At 45.0% G+C, this 18,239-nt stretch overlaps 2 protein-coding genes across 2 annotated transcripts in view; one reads left to right on the forward strand and one right to left on the reverse strand.

The window, feature by feature from the left end:
* The window catches only part of rpap2 (RNA polymerase II associated protein 2), an 11,815-nt gene extending 1,832 nt beyond the window's left edge, over positions 1 to 9,983 (reverse strand). The window contains exons 1-11 of the mRNA XM_008279172.1: positions 9,911 to 9,983; positions 9,641 to 9,686; positions 8,087 to 8,201; positions 7,217 to 7,315; positions 7,053 to 7,118; positions 6,875 to 6,963; positions 6,747 to 6,782; positions 5,562 to 6,651; positions 5,303 to 5,409; positions 4,479 to 4,559; positions 2,275 to 2,343 (exon numbers count right to left, since the gene is read on the reverse strand). Of these exons, the coding sequence (XP_008277394.1) occupies positions 2,275 to 2,343; positions 4,479 to 4,559; positions 5,303 to 5,409; positions 5,562 to 6,651; positions 6,747 to 6,782; positions 6,875 to 6,963; positions 7,053 to 7,118; positions 7,217 to 7,315; positions 8,087 to 8,201; positions 9,641 to 9,686; positions 9,911 to 9,965 (1,853 nt within the window). The 5' untranslated portion in view covers positions 9,966 to 9,983. The remainder of the gene's footprint in view (positions 1 to 2,274; positions 2,344 to 4,478; positions 4,560 to 5,302; positions 5,410 to 5,561; positions 6,652 to 6,746; positions 6,783 to 6,874; positions 6,964 to 7,052; positions 7,119 to 7,216; positions 7,316 to 8,086; positions 8,202 to 9,640; positions 9,687 to 9,910) is intronic.
* A 58-nt stretch (positions 9,984 to 10,041) lies between these two features.
* Positions 10,042 to 18,132, forward strand: glmna (glomulin, FKBP associated protein a). The gene is made up of 19 exons (XM_008279291.1): positions 10,042 to 10,110; positions 10,344 to 10,424; positions 12,272 to 12,397; positions 12,487 to 12,600; positions 12,693 to 12,801; positions 12,873 to 13,161; positions 13,293 to 13,392; positions 13,825 to 14,006; positions 14,103 to 14,156; positions 14,543 to 14,573; positions 15,138 to 15,227; positions 15,329 to 15,370; positions 15,554 to 15,627; positions 15,705 to 15,789; positions 15,906 to 16,015; positions 16,831 to 16,894; positions 17,133 to 17,268; positions 17,437 to 17,522; positions 17,606 to 18,132. Exons 2-19 carry the CDS (start codon positions 10,386 to 10,388, stop codon positions 17,693 to 17,695), a joined length of 1,821 nt encoding a protein of 606 aa, XP_008277513.1. The 5' UTR covers positions 10,042 to 10,110; positions 10,344 to 10,385; the 3' UTR covers positions 17,696 to 18,132.
* The last annotated feature ends 107 nt before the right edge of the window (positions 18,133 to 18,239 follow it).

Consider the following 18,239-nt stretch of genomic DNA (forward strand, 5'->3'; position numbering starts at 1 on the left):
AAAACTACCTCACACTTATTTTTATGCTCAAACAAAACAGCAAACCTTTAGCCTGATATCTGCCTGACCATGCTAAAACGAGCAGGTATTTCAGCTGAAAGCCTTGATGGTGACCCAGATACCAGCGAGCCTCCGTCCAGCTTTATCAGAGTGGAGGCTGTAAAGTTTGTGGCCCTTCTGAGCGGTGTTGTCTTTTACCCATAGCTGCTTTAAACACTACTTCATGTCTGCTGCATTCATTTATACAGAAGTGAACAGACTCATAAAACGATGTCATGAACTGCTTAAAAAAAATAGCAACTCAGCGTGTTTCTAGCAGCCAGTAGGCCTGAACGATAATCACACCTGTCCGCTCACGCCCTTCATTCTGAAGACACACAGTCGAGAAGTGATCTCCTGTTTTTATGAGACAGAAGCTTTATCTATGAAAACACATTCACACTTTGCAGATGACGCCTCAATCAAACACCCCAACGATGACACGGAGCTCCATTCTCACTGTCTGGACAAGATATGTGGGATTATTTCTCAGGTCGGTGGCCCTGGATTGCAGAATATTTGCGTCTAACTCTGAGTCCATGTCTAGCTGCTCTCGGTCACCTCTCTAACCTCCTCCCTCCTTCCCCCGCCCGCCGCTGCCTCTCTACCTGTCCCGTGAGGCCCCAGTGCCGGTGTGGAGGTGCGCTGCTGGTTAATCTCCGGTTCAACCCAGGGTCTAGTGTTGCAGGGGGGGCATCCATTATTCAGCTGGTCTGAACAATAGAGGCCAGACTAGCTCCACAGCTGCTACGCAGCAGATAGATAAGACAGCACACCAAATTATTCATGATGGAGGAATGGAAGGACAGAGTGGAATGGAAGTTAAATGGGAGCCGATGAAATCATAGAGTTTCGACGGGACATGTGACCAAGAGAATGAATGTTTGTTAAAAGGGCTGATTGTCTGAATTGAATAAATGAAGGATAAGCGTCCGTAAGGGCTACTGATGAGCCTTCGAGTGGCTTGTAACCCAGCCACATACAATACCTTAACATGCAATAAACATGTGTCATGGAGTGGTTTATCAGTCTGATCAAATCACATCTTCAAAGCAGTGGTTTATAAAAATAATCTCTCGTCATCAGCGTCGACACACAATCGGGTTTCAGCTCCTCGCATGTAAAGGTTGAAAAAACAGTTTTATCATCTGAACTAAACTGCTCTTTGGTCTGTTGAACGTTAGCGAGTATTTGTGTCCGACCTAATTAGCCTCCTTTTTACAGACCGTCTTTGACAACATCATTTAGCTGAAACACTCGAGTTCACAACGTCTCTCTTCTATAAACCGATCAACTTTATGCAACACGGTTCTAGAGGAGTGTTGGTAGTCACTTGGTTACAGATTTGAACGCTGTGCCTCAACCTGCACAACACTCACTGTGTATTGTTTTAGGCTCAAGAGAGCTCACAATGTGAGTCATGATATGAAGCGGGGACCACTGAGGGAGCCATAAATTAGAATCAGCCGGGCATCAGGTGAAAGTTTTCCCAGGCGGGGCAATTTAAAGTGCCCATTTTGCTTGAATGTATACAGAGGAACTGCTGTGAGTGTGAGTGTGTGTGTGTGTGTGTGTTTAACTTTAAGGCTGTTTGTGTGTGTGCTCTATGTCCTGCATCACGGATCTGGAGAGGGGCAATCAGGTGGAGATAAGGCCATGAGGCGTTTGTGTGCTCAGACGGGAGCAGCACGGAACTGTCCATGAACTGCCAGCAACGTGCGCGCGCACACACACACTAACACACACACTAACACACACACCATATGGCACGGGCCAAACAATGGACAACCATATAGCATCTTGTCAGGTGCACCATGAAGCTGACAATGACTCCAAGTCGCTGGTGGGAAAAGTTGTACGTTGTCCTCTTTGAATGTAAAACAGAAATTAAAGTGCAACACAAATATAATATCAGCTGCAAAGCGTACACACAGATCATTTCAACGGATCACATTTTGGACGTGCAAACGTGTTCAGTTTTATAAGATTGGTTGCAGAAGCAGCTCCTTCTGAGCTACAGTTCATGTAAAACACACACTGTTTTCTAACACGGTTGCACAAACAGGGAGTGTCTTCCAGATGACTCGGTGTATTTCCTGTGAAACAACGGCCCTTGATTTCCTCGTCACCATTTTATTTACCCTCTTTTCCACATCTGACCTGGCTGCAGACTGTCCAGCTGTCATGCTGCAACCTGACATAACCTGTTCACATACTGACACGCTGTAAACTTACAGATGTAGCAGCACCACAGCCAGGAGGGTCCACTCTGGAGCTCTGTGGATGATGTTGGTGTTGGTGAACCTGTGAACGAAAACATCAGTGTTGAGCTACAAGGTGGTCACAGCTTAGAGAGACGTGTGTGTGTGTGTGTGTGTGTGTGTGAACAACCAGGTGTCAGGTGTCATAAAACACCTCATTCTGGTGATACGCGAACTAAGAAAACAAAATGTTTGCAGGGCCAGAGCCACCACGGTGATGTACGACCCTCTGACAGCGCCGGGTATACTCTTTGGTTTGAGCCTCTGGCCAGCGGGGCCTCTCGACGGCACAGAAAGAATTCCTGGAAGCAGGACTGGAGAAGTGTTGCTCTGCTGCCTGATGTGCTTCTAAATCACAGTCACAGTGATTTAATAGCAGTCGTGTTAAAAACATCTCAACCAGCCAATGGGAATATACGACATGTCTGAGACAGGAAATGCTCGACTCTTGCACCAGTTTAAGGCTTTTTAAAAAAAATTAAAGTAGTTCTATGCTTATCAGTCTTTTAAACGGAAGAGAAACTGACATGCCACGGTAATAAAAGCAGATGGAATGAACAATAAAATGAACAAAGGCCGATTTAGCTGCTTCACAGAAACCCCGAAATAAAAATGGACTTTAAAGATCTGTAGCTGATGAAACACCTTAAAAACTCATCTGTGTATCATCCATCCATCCATCCATTATCTATACACTGCTTAACCCTCACTAGGGTCATGGGGGGCGGAGCCTATCCCAGCTGACTCAGGGTGAAGGCAGGTTCACCTGGACAGGTACACTTAGAGACAGACAACCAACACTCACATTCACACCTACGGACAATTTAGAATCACCAATGAACCAACATGTTTTTGGACTGTGTGGGAGGAAGCCGGAGAACCCGGAGAGAACCCACGCTGCATGGGGAGAACATGGAGACTCCACGCAGAAAGATTCCGGTGCCCTTCTTGCTGCGAGGCAACAGTGCTACCAACTGCGCCACCCTGCAGCCCGGTCGTGAACATATTATACTTATTTTAACTTTCCACTCAGAAAACTCCAATACTTTTCAAATGTCAGTTAAGAAAACTACCTCACACTTATTTTTATGCTCAAACAAAACAGCAAACCTTTAGCCTGAAAGTCTGTCATCAGCACACTGCGGCTTCAAGGAGGAGATGATCAGACATGGTGTTGACTGTTTATGTCACTCGTCATGTGATTTACACCTTATAGACACAATAAAATCATACAGTTAGTCTTATCAATAACTCTTTTTTCTTTTCTGGGAATGTCAGGTCTAATTGTCTTCAGCCTGTGCAGATGTACATAATCCTTAACAAACATGTAGGACTGTACATGTCCCTGTCTGCTATATTTATGTCAGCAGATCGGACCAACACAAAGATATTTTCACGTCACAGCAGAAAACACGTTAATACGTTCACAACAGCTCGGTTACATAAATGTTTTCCAGTAAGACGGCGTGCTGAATATCAACGTCCTGGAACTGCCTAAATAGAATTTAATCTAATTTTCCTCTAATCACATTTGGACATGTCTGCAGACGGTTCCTGCTCTTGTCCTACTTCATATCTGCCTGTAGGGGGCACCAGAGCTTATCAAATCTTCCCACAGTGTTGTGGAGCTCAGATCAGTTAATTACCTGTTTCATGCTCAGATTTCTGTTAGAATGTTAGAAGCAGGAAGGTTTATAATCACAGTTTAGTGTAAATCCTCCTGACATGTGAGTTTCAGTCACCATGTGGCATTTATTTAACAGCTATTACCTTTATCGGGTGGAAATAAAGCCCAAATGTCATATGGATATGACAAATACTCAAACAGCCCTTTAGGAAAGCACACCTGATTCCATCCTAATCCATGAAGCTCGGTCTGCATGAGCCTGAATGTAAAAGGACGTCTCTACAAACTGCTGTTTAGCCACATGCAGCAATCAGTTGTTGCTACCGATGTGAACCCTCTCACTGTTTATTTCTTCCTCAAGATAAAAAAAGAATTAAAAAAACAGTCCATTTTTGCAGCGATTCTAAGTCCTTGTCTGCTTTACCAAATAAGACAGCGCAGGTGTGTCTGTGCGTGACCTTCGTGTCGGTAGACTCTCAGAGAAGAGTGGGAATGGCAGTCTGTGTGTATGTGTGTGTGTGTGTGTGTGTGTGTGTGTGTGTTGCACTGACCTGAATGTTCGGACCAGGTTGTTCAGGTCGGTGGAGACGTCGCTCACGGTGAGATGCAGGGGACCTACGATGTTCCTGAGGCTGAACACGGCAGGCACAGGTGACAGATGACAGACAGAGGAAGTCAGAAAGTTTCAGTCTGACTCTGGAAAAGCTGCCCATTAATTTACTGCGATGCCCTTTATGCAGGAGCGTCCAAGAAGACAATAGCTTGGCTGCAGCTCATCCAGAATCCTGCAGCCAAACCGCCAACTGGCCTAATTAGACCCCTCAGACCATGACACGTGTCTCCTGAATGTACCTGGAATTAAAACTAAATGAGCTGAGGGTGCTTTTTGTCCCCGTGCAGCTGTTCACTGAACAAACTGTCTGCTGACCTGAGATCTGCTGCGACTGTGTCTTTGTTTAAAAGCAGCCTTAAACTACTCTTTACTCTCAGTTTTTGGTAGTTAGTGTGCATGTGTCTGCCGTAATCGTATTTTGTATATGTGCTGTACAAGGGGCTGAATCTAATTTATGGGGATTAATTATGTTTCCTGTCTCATCTATTTAATGTATTTCTGTTTTGTAAAGTACATTCAGTGTGGCTGTTTATAAAATGTGCTATGCAGCAAAGCAGTGGGCTTTGTGAAAAACAAAATAAGTATTTTCACTGTACCAAACGATTAGCAGGTGAACTGATGATGAGAATGACTACTTAGAGCTGAGTTAGGTTCTCAGAGCCTCTGAAGCTGCTGTGGTTGGAGTCAGTCTGCTGGATTAAGTGACAGCTCACAACAGCACAAGAATAAACTCAAATGTCCATATAATACGAACACACGCACCAGCTGGTGAGCTTCTCCACCGTGATGCGCTTCTGAATGAGGTGCTGAGCTTGGGAGTCGATGAGTGGCAGAACTGGATCCTTCGTCCTCTGGTCCTGAACCGTCACCTGGTGCGAAGAACAAACAAGATTTATTGTGAGCGTTTAAACCTCCTCAGTGGTTGCATGTGATATTTTTAACAGCGTGCCCTCGTGTGAATGCCGACTCCTGCAGCGTGTCCTTTAACCCACAACCTGCCTCTCCTCCTGCCTCCACTCACCGGGTTTCCATTCACCTCCTGCACCTCCTCTGGCAGAACCCACGTCCCCTTATAAAACTCGCTGACCCGGAGCTCCAGCTGCTGGGTGTCCCTCTTCAGCGTCTCGTAGTCTGGAGCAGCAGCCGACAACTTCTTCTGTTCCCCGGCATCAATCACGTCATCCTCTAGATCATCTTCATCCAACTCATCCTCCACCTCCTCCTTTTCTTCTTGCACATCAACAAATGGAGAACCCAGCGAATGATCGGCACCATACAAAAACTTCAAGGTCTCGTCAGTGCACCATTCCTTCAGCGTTGCTCTCAGACCCTCGAGAAGATTCAGATGCAGCGTGTCAGGTTTGGCCTCACCAGCGTGGGTCTTCAGTAGATCTCGCAGCCCTGCCGCCCCTCTCTTGCTCATACCCACCTGGGTGATGTTGAGGCCTGCTTGGTTTGCTAATGCTGTGTTGTGGCTGTTCTGGTTAGCTGAAGAAGGGAAGCGTTTGCTTTCTGTTGGGGGTTTCGACTCTATAACTGAAGGCGAGGTGAGGGAAGGCGTGTGTTCTCCCTGCGGTGTTGATTCAACTGGCAGGGAGATGTTGTGATTGACCGTCTCGGATAAACTACACAGATTTAGTTTAGCCGTGGCCTCTTCCACACTGGCTTCATCAGGCAAGTCCTTCTGTTCCTTCACTGCCTGGTCAGTGTTTGTTCTATGCAGCTGCTTGGGTTTTTCAGCATCAGTTCTAACCTCTTTCCTTGTTTGTCCTTCCTTCTCTGTATTCTGTTGCTGATAAAGTTCCATCTCCTCTTTAGATCCCTTTCTGGCCTGTTTACTCCTCCTCTCCATGTCCCCTTGTGCCCCTTTCCCGTCTCCATCAGTGCGTTTAGGCAGGTCACCCCAGTGCACTCGGGGTCTCTGCTGCTGGGAGACCACACTGGAGACGAAGTCCTGCTCCTGTTCACCGTCGCTGCTGTCGCTGTGTTCGGCTGCAGCAGGACGCTGCTGGGAGGTGGAGAGGTCCTCGGGCTGAGCAGCCAGCGGGTTCTCGATGTCTTCCTCTTTCAGACACCTCTCTGACAGCTTCACCTCCTCCCCAGAGCTCCCACTGCACACACACACACATGTAACACTGAATTAGTCTGTTTATCATTACGCCTGTACATCTAAACCTATAAACAGTGACGCGAGCTACATACGTACCAGTCTCCTTTCTTCAACAGCTTAATCTCTGGAGGACTGCCAGCGACCAAAACAAACACAACATTATTATAGTTGACAGTAAGTTGACAGTTGTGATTCAGGACAGAGGTGACAGGAAGCACACTCACCTCTCATGCTGCCTGAGCCACAGCGGCGTCTTTGATATCTGCAACTCAAACTCTTTGGAGGCTTTATAGCAGAAGTTACTGCAGAAACACTGAACGCACAGAAAAGAACACGTCAGGACTGATTATTTACACATGCTTTGGTCACTGTATGAAACATTTCTCATGCAGGAGCGCTCACCTTGCGCTCTGTGATGTCGTACACTTTATTGGTCTTCGTAGATATCTTGTACTGCTGAGTTGGGATCTAAATGACAAAAAGCACCAATGACTCCTGAGAAAACAGACCAGAAGCATTAAACATGAGACACATGGAGGGTTACTACTTGCTATAAAGGGTCTCACCTTGCCCAGTTTATTTGGACATATGGGATAACCACACAGTTTAGCAATGGATCTCTCCTCAATAGTGTCTTTGTAGTTAGCTGGAGCGATGAACTTGGCCTGTGAAGACACGAGACTGATGACGTTTTGTTCACCACAGCAGATGAGCCACTTTGACTAAAGCATCCAACCTGAATCCCAACATTATCAGTTTCTCTTTTTGAGGCTACATCTCTGTAAACTGAATGTGTTCGGATTTCAGTTTATTAACAAGGCTAAACAACACATTTGGAGATTTCCCCTTGGACTGTTTTATTGTGATCGTTTGACATTTGCACTTTTTCAAAGATCAGTTTTTATTAAATCGCAGAAAATGTGCAAACTAGTTGCCCCAATTCTGACCCAAAGGTGGAAATCTTGTAGTAAAAATCTACTTCGATGTGCAAAAAAAAGAAAATTAAACAACGTGAGTACGACTGAACAAGCAAGATGTCATGTTTCCAAGATAAATTCATAAAAACTGTAATAAATAGTAAGTCTAAATAATAAACAATAAGTTACGATAAGTCCAGAGCACCAACATCAACTGTACAGCTTTTATAAACATTCAGGAAACCTGTGACCGCCATCACTAGAAAAGACTGATTAGAAAAGGCAGACATGGACTGTGAATTACACAACCAGGATCAGTACAACATCGTCCAGACAGTGATTTTAAAAAAGTACAAAGACCACAGTGTGAACTAAAAATAACAGAAGACTGGCAGGAAAGAAAAGGAAGCCCTCCAAGCCTGTGCCACGTCTACCAGCTCTCTGATCAGCTACACGGTTTAGGACTGAACTACGAAGTTCTGTTGTTCTGCTGCAGAAGTGAACTCAGAAGACACGTACGCAGTCAACCAGGAAGTCCTCAGCCACGCTGTCCTCCAGGAGGCGCTCCACCACCTTCAGTGCTCTTTTCTCCAACTCCAGCTTCTCCCTCAGCCTCTCCTTCACCTCCTCTCTCCTGAGACAGAATAAAGCACACACACATTGTTTATTCTAACTACAACCTAGTTTCGTGTGTGTATACATGGAGGGTGGGAGGGACAGGTTGTCTTGTCTTTTTTTTCTTATTTTTTTCTTTGACAATGTTTTTAATGCTGTAAAGCACTTTGCGGTGCTCCATGTATAAAAATTGCTATATAAATAAAGTTTGATTCGAACAGTCTGTTGTGGAGATTCTGGAAGAGGTTGATGTAGGTCGAGGAGCCCGACACAGAGACACACCAGAGACTCAGATGACTGAGGTTGAATTAAGGTTTACTGATGCAGCATCAGTTCTACAGATCCCTCTCACACCTTTAGTCTGACATCCTCCTTCAGTGGGAGCCACATCCAGATTTATGGGAGAAAGGGAAGCAAAGATAAGTCTGCGCCTGGGTACAATCTGGCCTTGAGAGGTGCAGGGAGAGCCTGTATGTCCTCCTACAATAAGGTTTACGTGAGAATGTATAGAGAATTTACAGAGCTTCAAGCACTACATTTACCTCAGGAGGTCCATCAGGGTTCAATATCTCCTCTAAAAGATTAACTTCAAATAATTCCTTCACAAATCCATCCTCGTAAGATCAAGCCAACAGAAACACTAATTAAAGGTAAAATGAGTGTAGGCGAGAGAGATCCTTATAATCGACCCTGTATCACTTCATACGATTGTACAGAGTCACATTCTCCAATGAGTGATCTATGACACATAAATCAGTATAAGAATAAACTATAAATCAAGCAACAGACCATGAGCCCTAAAAGTTTATGCAGGTAGGAGTAAAACCCAGAGGGAAAAACTCTCCCACCACCCCCCTATGATTCTGGAAACAGATGTTAAAGATCCAGATTCACAGGAATTTGCTTGACAGCTCATCAGCCCGCTCATCTGAGAGCTCCTCCTGAGACACAATCCACACATGGTCACATGTCTTTAGGGATTATCACCACAACTGATCAACATTATAGGACACACGTTCTCCTTCACACAGTCCAGCTTAAAAGAATGCAATTTATTCATTACTTTTAAGTTGCAGGTGCTGAGCTGAATTTAATGACTTGTGTCAATGTAGTTTGTAAAGTCTCATCTCAATCTAATAATAACACCTGTTGTATATTAACTATATGATAATGCAAAGTGACTAAATGTAGTGGAGCTAAAGTAGAATATGTGGCTCTGACCATAGATCTGTATAATAAAGGCCTGTATTAAACATATCTGTGGCTCTGATCATAGATCTGTACAATAAAGGCCTGTATTAAACATATCTGTGGCTCTGACCATAGATCTGTACAATAAAGGCCTGTATTAAACATATCTGTGCCTCTGACTGTCCTGAAGGAAGTTGACAGCAGTGGGAGGTGTAAACACTGGAGCTAGTTTATTGATTAGCACAACTTTAAAAAGCTCTTTCATACCTTCTTGCTTCTTCTTCAGCTGTCAGTGCCTTCATACGTTTCCCTCCTGTCACACAAACGACAACAACGTTAGAATACAAACCGTTAAAGCTCCTAAACCTCTGTGCTGTGGACTAGCTGTGGCCCCTTTAGCTAACCGCTCAGTGAGCAGCTCCCGCTAACAGCAGCTATGTGTTGTATTAAAACACGTTTAAACTCCTGCTAGGCTGTAAACAGGCTTTCTAAAGCCTACTGTTAAAATGTCAGAATGAGTTTCGAGGGTAAACTCACCCTTTTTGGAGGTTTTAGCGGAGCCTCCGGTCCTCCTCCTCTCCTCGGCCGCCATGCTGTTTCTGCTGCCCAACGCTCACCTCTGACCGCTGACGCGCTTCAAGCTACGGCAGCCGCGACGGTCAATCCCGCGGTTCGCGCTGAGCTTAGCCAGCGTGCCGTGGTACTTTTCAGCAGGCTGTTTGGGACATGAAGCTCAGGTAGGAGTCCGCTAGCCCAGTTTGTCACCTTTCTACGCCGGCAGCAGCGCTCCATGTCGCTGACAGAGTTTCGTTAGCCGACATGTCGCTGTTCTCATGTCAGTTTGACGGTGAAGCTAATTCAGAATGAGCAGCACTAGCATCCATCCTCACACAGCATTCAGACAGCAGCCATCTGATTATCAGGCTCACTGTTTATTTCTGACTTGAAGTGTCCCCCCTGTGTTTTGGAGGCTTGCTGCGTGAAGACAAAGCTCCACCTGAAGGCAGCAGGGATGGCTCTGGAGCAGCTCAGTGATGTGGTCCAGAGATGTGTAAGTGCTCCTCCAGACACCCAAACACATGTTCACACCATCAGCACGAGTGGCCTGGATGCTTCTGTGCAGTTTGACAAGCTGTGCTTTCACTGCACGTCAACCCTGAGCCTCCCAGTCTGCTCCACCAGTTAACAAGTCATGAGTAAAGTTTTCAACATGTTAGTTGTCTGTGCAGGGTTTGCACGGATAGAACATAACAACATGGTAATACACATGGTTAGGATGGGTTGTGTTCTTCAGGGCCAGCACTGATTATTGGTGATCAAGAAGGCGGATATTTGGGGCACGTTTGCAATAAAAATGTCAGCATTAAGAATAACACAAACTCCTGCCGATGTGTGTTTTTGATTAAATAAAAGAGGGCTTTTCAACATGAATCCTTCAATGTTAAACTAACTACACGTATAGTTTTACATCTGACTGCACCCCATTATAATCTGCTATGGGCAGAACAACACTGGCTTTTTCTTTTAGCCGGATTTAAGCCCAGGATGCAGCAACGGTGTCCCAGCAACATGGAGGCTGAGTAATGTTGAATATTTGCATGCAGGGAGGTGAGCGCTGATATTAAAACGGGTAATTCATCGACAGACTAGCAGAGCTGCCCTACTGATGGTTACTGAGGGTTTCTGCACTGTGACAGAAGAAGGCAGAATGCAGCAACACAACTACGTGTAATGCACAGCTAATGGTAGAATTATACATCCAGAGAGTCAGATCACGACAGATAGAGACGGCTGCATCAGAGCCAAAGTTTATTTTTTAGAGAATCAGTTAAAAAATGTACATTAAGATGATTCGTCAGTGACATTAAGACGAAAAATACAATAAAACACAAAAAGAGAAAGTTAAAATTAAATAAGAACAAAAAAAATATTGAAAAGATCTCTTCAGGAATTAAAATTAGGAGATTAGCAATACATAGAGAAACTGAAATGTAGAATTTTAATATACAGACAAAATGCGTAATATACACCTGGCAGGTAGAGTATATTTACAATTATTATCTGATTCCACGTTTTTGTCTTGTTTGCAGTAGTTCTTGGCAATCATTTTTTCAAAAATATATTGGCTCTTTTTTTTTAAAGGCTTTAAGATTATTCAGAAATTCTCACAAGTTTTTGATCGAGCTTTAAATATAAATATTTTACAGAAAATGTTCCATTCAAGCGTCCAGAACCATATATGTTGTGACAAATAGCACGTTACTAATAATACTTTTTTTTTTAACCCTGTTCAGGACTTTTGGGTTCTTTTGGACTTCAGGCCGTTTGTTTTAAGTGTCAGATGTTGTTTTTTATTTTTGAAAAATTTTCTTTAACTATAAAAAGAGGGACATTGGTCATGCATTTGGAACCAAAAATACGGCAACTAATCAGAACATTTATTTAGCATAATATAGAAGTCTATAATGAATACCAACGAATTATTCTTTCTTGGGGCTGCACAGTGGGTCAGTGGTTAGCACTGTCGCCTCACAGCTAGAAAGTCGCCGGTTGGCGTACCGGTGAGGACACCTGGGATCTTTTTGCGTGGAGTCTCCATGTTCTCCCCGTGCAGCGTGGGTTCTCTCCAGGTTCTCCGGCTTCCTCCCACAGTCCAGAAACATGCTGAGGTTAATTGGTGATTCTAAATTGTCCGACCCTAGTGAGGATTAAGGTGTAGAGATGATGGATGGATGGATGGATGGATATTCTTTCTTGGGGTCCAATGAACCCTGAAATACTGTCTACGTACAGCAACATGAAAGTCCTGAACAGGGTTAACAGTGATTCTGAATTGTTTCGTGACTCATTGACTGTGTTAAAATGTCTATAATTCTTCTCTCTCTACTTGTTTTTCAGCAAGCGCTCCCCAGTGACAGCTACAGCACTGAGGATTATGACGTCTTCACGATTGCGGGGCGGAGCTGCATTGAGGAGGGCAACAGCGCTCAGGTCCTCAGCATCGTCTTGGATGAAAAGAATCAGGTGCGTTTCAGTGACTGTCTTTTCTGTCCTTATTCGTTAGAGTGTTGCACATTGAGCTACCTGACACGCTTCTGCCTCGCTCCGTGTAGGACATAGTGAGATGCATGGGCTGGAATCTGCTGCCTCCACTGATTGCGGTGCTGCTGAAGAAAGAAGACAAGAACCTTCCTCAGTGCCTGGCCATTTTTAACCACCTGCTGCAGGTCTGCTCAGAGATGCGTCCATTTGTATCACAGGATTAGAAGTGAACCAGGACTGTGCTTGTATCGATGCTTTATGATGTTTGGTTTTCCAGACCTGCAGACCCAAAGAGCTGCTGATCGGCCTGTTGGAGCAACTGGAGCACGATGATCCTGACACCATAGCAGAAAGTCTTCACCTGCTCCTGAACCCTCTACAGAGAGGTAAAGGACAGTTCTTTATGATCTCTAGATATGTTCTCGGATGTATTGCTTCATCTCCTCTGTCCTCTCAGTGCTGCTGTGCCTTGGCGGTCGTAAGCCGTCGTCCCTGGGTATGACCCTGTCCTCGGTGCTGGACCAGGTGGCCAAACTGCCCCTCCCTGGCACCAAGGAGCAGGAGGAGGACGACGTCTTCTCGCTTTGTCGCTGCTGCACCGACCTGATCGACTTTGTCAGACCTTTTGTGGACGAGGCCAAGCAAAACCTCCTCACCACTAAGACGCAGAGCGAGAACGTCGACAGGACGGCGGTCGGGCAGGACGGGGAGAAAGAGGACGAGCTGCGGACAGAGCTCCTCAAGTTGTGAGTGGAAAATTCCATTTGCATAGAAAACACATTCAAACGTGTAACCTCATGTTACGTTGTAGTAAAGAGCTGTCTGGATCTCGACTGTGAGGCTGATGGTTTGTGTTTTTTTTTTTTGTCTTCTGCAGCTGTATGAAGACTCTGAGTCACCCTCTGTTGGAGGTACAGCTCCGGGATCCGGACACACTGCCTCTGTCCCCCCTCAGGACCTTTGCCACAGAGATTCTGGTAGTGAAAAATCATTCACTGATTTCAGAAAGAGCTGCTGTTGTCTTGTAAACTTAGTATAAATGAAAGTAATATAGTACGGTATAAAGCTGAAAGTAATGGACACATATTAAAATATACCTGAAACAACTGGATACATAGCTTTTACCAAACTGAGCTAAACATTGTCTTTTGAAAATTTGTGTGTAATTTATATGAGGACCAATTTTAAAAGAGTTGAAATGAACATATTTGAACAGGAGTTGTTGATATCAGGGTTTCTATAAGTCCATCTGACAGGTCAGTGGGGCTACGTCAGATGGAAAATGTTGGGAACCACAGCTCTATTCTACACAAATGTTTCACCAGTGCAACATGTTCACCTCCTGGACTCATGTTCTGCTCATGTACACTGTCAGACATCATGTGATTCTGTTTCTGTGTGTTTTTCAGGACACCCTCCGTGCTATCGGCGAGTCCCTCCCCAGCCTCGTCTACCAGCCACTGCTGAGGAGGAAACAGGTCCCGGGCTTCCTGGAGGAGGAGGTGCGTTACCCTAAAGAGTCTCTGGCCAGCTTGGCTCATCTGGTGTTCGTCCACCACCTGGCTGCAGATACATTCCCCAGCGTTTTCAGGTCAGTCAGAGGAGGCCGCTTTGTGTCACCTTGGGTTGGAAATTATGCATTTTGAATTTAAGCCTAAATTGTTGATCCTCCAAACTCTGTCTGCAGTCCTGTGTTCAGTCTGCGGTGTACCATGGAGCACATCCTCCTGCTCCTGTCCAGGTGAATACCGACATATCTGTTCTGTGATTTTGCCCCATATGCAGCTTTTGAACATCTTCAGGGATATAGTATATGTCATGATGTTGGATCTTTAAAAATGCAACAGAGAAGCTTATTTCTGACTTAAATTTGAAATTTGCACAGCACATAATTGCATAATGTACTGAAATTACATTATATAATTTAAAAAAACATATATATAGACCGGCAGACAAAAGTTCTTCCTTTTTTTGCCATTTTTGTCAATATTTACAAACCATATGAGCATAAATATACACTGTACCTGTCACATTGATGAAATGTAAATGAGATCTACCTGGTAATGTTTAGTGTGTGTTCTGGTTATAATTAAATCTCTAATCATTTGTACATGGTTGTGTTGGTAGAACGGAGGACTGCCGGCTTCAGAAAGGACTGGTGAGTGCAGCTGAAACGCTGATTTCGTGATCCTAAGGGTTTATTGCACTGTTACACCATTTTGGAGATTTGTATTGTGTTTTCCAAACGTTACTCAAAAGATGCTTCAGTCACAAAGGAAACGGGTGACACAGCCACAACATTTAAACCGCTAACGGGGGAAGAGAATCACATTGATCATCTCATTCCAGTGAAGTGCTCTGCAGGGAAACCCTTTCCATTATCAGCAGACTGAGCACACTCAGCAGCAGCAGCAGGACAGTGTGCCTCACCTAGAACAGCTCAGGAAAAGATCAACACGACAACAACGGCCTAAACTGTTGACCTGGCCTCCAGTTGCACAGTTCCCAGTCTGATCTGAGGGAGGGAGCTAGACAATGTTCAGCTGGTGGTTTTAATGTTGTGGCCTGTAGATGTATGAGCATTACACACCCACTGAAAACTGAGAAAAGTGCAAAGAACGCTGCTGCTGGAAAGAGTGGGCCAGAAAGTGCATCTAGTTCCCTAAATCATCTTCTGTGCAGCACACATATAAACTGTTTCTGCGTGTTTCCGATCGCACAGGAGCTGTACGAGAAAAGTTTGGTGCGGGTAGAGGACGGCAGCCTGCCTGCAGATCTGCTGGAGATCAAAACCTTCCTCACGGTCCCTCAGGTGAGCGCAGTTATTATTACACAAGGGGCTGCTGTGCTGCTGGTTTTACTGCCGTACCGTGTGCATCACGCTGTAGTATTGATTTCAGTGTGTGTTTTCAGAACCTGGTGAAGGTCATGACGATGTGTCCGAGCCATGATCTGGTGAGACTTTGTAGATCATTTAAAATTTTGTTCAAAATATTACAAAAGTTTTTACAGTGTGAACCAACTGCAAGGCCATAGATGATAAACCTTTATATTTATCGTAGCTTTAAAATTCATTAACATGCAGAAGAAAACATGTGAACTGAGAACAGACGTGTTCATGTTGCTCTTTCTGTCCAGAGAACCAGAGGCCTGAAGGTGTTCCAGCTGAGCATCGATAAGTTTGATACTGAAGCCAAGTACAGATTTTTCCAGTAAGTGCCACCTTTTCTCCTTTAACCATCAGAAATGGTTCCTTCTGCCACTGTAACGCCTTGTCATCGTGTTCCAGGTACATGCTGAAGACGAGTCATCACTCAGGAGTGGAAGGTTACATCATCAAGAACATCAGGAACCAGATCGACGCTGCGCTGCAGGTGACCAGCTGGTAGTTCTGTCGCCATTTTCACAGGTTCTGGTGCAGTAACTCAGCTAAATGGCCGTGTGGGTCATCATAACAAACGTCTGTCTTTGTCTGTCTGTCCGTTTCCAGCCAGGTAACGGCAACACCTGGTTCGAGGGCGTTCACATGCTGCCTCTGCTCAGGAAGGTTCTCAGTCTCCCTGACGGCCCAGAGACCGACCTGCTGCAGTACCTGGACAGGTCTGCTCACACCTCTGTTAATGCTTCCCATTTAATAACTGCTTGTTCTCTTCAGGGGTACAGGGGGCTGGAGCTGATCCCAGCATGCACTGGGAAAGAAAGCAATAACTTGAAACGCCGTGAGAGGAAAATGACTGCTGATCCATTCCATCTCAAATCATCTTCTGCTCAACCATCTTAGAACTGGTTCAAACTTCTGAAACTTAAACTATGGATATTTAAAATGATGAAATTTCAACTTATGTATCAGGTGCTTTCCCAGATTAATTTCTGATAAAAAATATCCAGATTTTATGTTGTAAATATTTGAGACAAATCAAAGATGGTCGAGCAGCAATTCTCCTGAAAATGTAATGATTTGAGATGGAATGACCCGACTGTGGGCTGCAGGTGGATCAGTGTTTAGCACCGTCGCCTCGCAGCTAGAAGGTCGCCGGTTGGCGTCCCGGTGAGGACACCCGGGATCTTTCTGTGTGGAGTCTCCATGTTCTCCCCGTGCAGCGTGGGTTCTCTCCGGGTTCTCCGGCTTCCTCCCACAGTCCACAAACATGCTGAGGTTAATTGGTGATTGTAAATTGTCTGTAGGTGTGAATGTGAGTGTGCTTGGTTGTCTGTCTCTAAGTGTAGCCCTGTGATAGACTGGTTACCTGTCCAGGTGAACCTGCCTTCACCCTGAGTCAGCTGGGATAGACTCCGCCCCCCACCACCCTAGTGAGGATTAAGTTGCTGTAAATGTGTTGGTAGAATAACAAGGACTTGACTAACTGAACAATGTCTGCAGTCAAGCATTAACGTTGGTGTGTTGCTTTCTGCAGGATCATGGAGTCTCTGAACCTGCTGCGGTACCTGGTCATCAGAGATAAGGTGACAGAGAACCAGGTGAGCCCACAGTCTTAGTGTTGAGCTGAACACTGACTGAGCGTAATGCTGTCTTATATGTCTACTGGAAAGCGCTTTGGGTCAACGTCTATTGTCCTAAACGTGTAGTATAAAACCAGGGACTTGACTCTGTTGGTCTACATGAGTCTGATTTCCAGATGGTATTGTTGCCAGGTTGATGTCGTCTGTTGCATCCAGCTGCACTCATCTTGTTTTCCTGCTGCTGTCGATCTTGCAGACAGGGATCTGGACCGAGCTGTATAAGATAGAGGATTCCTTCATGAAGCCCCTGCGTGTCGGGATAAACATGTCCAGAGCTCACTACGAGAGGGAGCTGCACAGCACCATGGAGACCAAGAAGAACAAGGCCAAAGGTCAGAGCAACACTCGCACACGTGATGAGACTGAACAGCAGCAGCACTGTGCATAAGCAGTAGTTATACAGCTGCTTTAATTTCCATGTGCTACTTCAGCCCAAGCTAATCATTTAATCAATGGGTAGCATCATCAAAAATATTCAGATGCAGCTTTTCCTAATGCAGGAGCTGCCACAGCAGAGGAGTCGGTGCTTTCTGTGTCCGTCGGTGACGAGAAGCTGCCGAACATGACGTCAGACTCACAGATTCAGGTCAGTTCTGTGTTCATGTGGTAATCAATTGATTGGAGCTTGACCGTGGGCCCTCGTGACTGAATCTCATTGGGTCCCGCCAGGCTCTGCACTCGGCCCTGCACACGTTTGATATGATCGAGAGCGTGCTGGTGCGGATAGAGGAGCTGGTGGAGGTGAAAGAAGATCTATAGAGTGAGATCGTCAGCCAGAGAGCGTCGCCGTCTCAGGGCCTAGCAAACAAAAAGAGCCTTCAGCAGTTAAGTTGATTTATTTTATTCCAAACAGAGCAGCATCACAACGCACGGGGATGCGTTGCTTCAAACGAGCCATGCACTTAAACGAGTGTTTGTCATAATTCAGGTTGTTCTCAGCTCGTCTGTCAAACTGTAAAATGTTGTCTCGAAAAAACAAATCTAAACGTCTGCTTGTGTCACTTCTGTGATAAATTTTTCAAAGTTTTGTACACACCGGTTAAATAAAGTATTCATTCTTGTACCGTTTGTTCAAACAAGTGGAATATTTTCTTGTTGTTCAGTAATATGCCCCCAGAGTAACTACAATCACAGTGTTCTGATTATTTCTAACACATTTATGAAGCAGTTTATTAAATTCACAACTAATAACACTTTAAAATGATTGTTTCCTTATTGTTTAATGATTGTTAGTGTGGAGCAGTGGTTAGCGCCGTCGCCTCGCAGCTAGAATGTCGCCGGTTCGCATCCCGGTGAGGACACC

Source organism: Stegastes partitus, unplaced genomic scaffold (genome assembly GCF_000690725.1).
Source record: "Stegastes partitus isolate 25-593 unplaced genomic scaffold, Stegastes_partitus-1.0.2 Scaffold0, whole genome shotgun sequence".
NCBI lineage: Eukaryota > Metazoa > Chordata > Actinopteri > Pomacentridae > Stegastes > Stegastes partitus.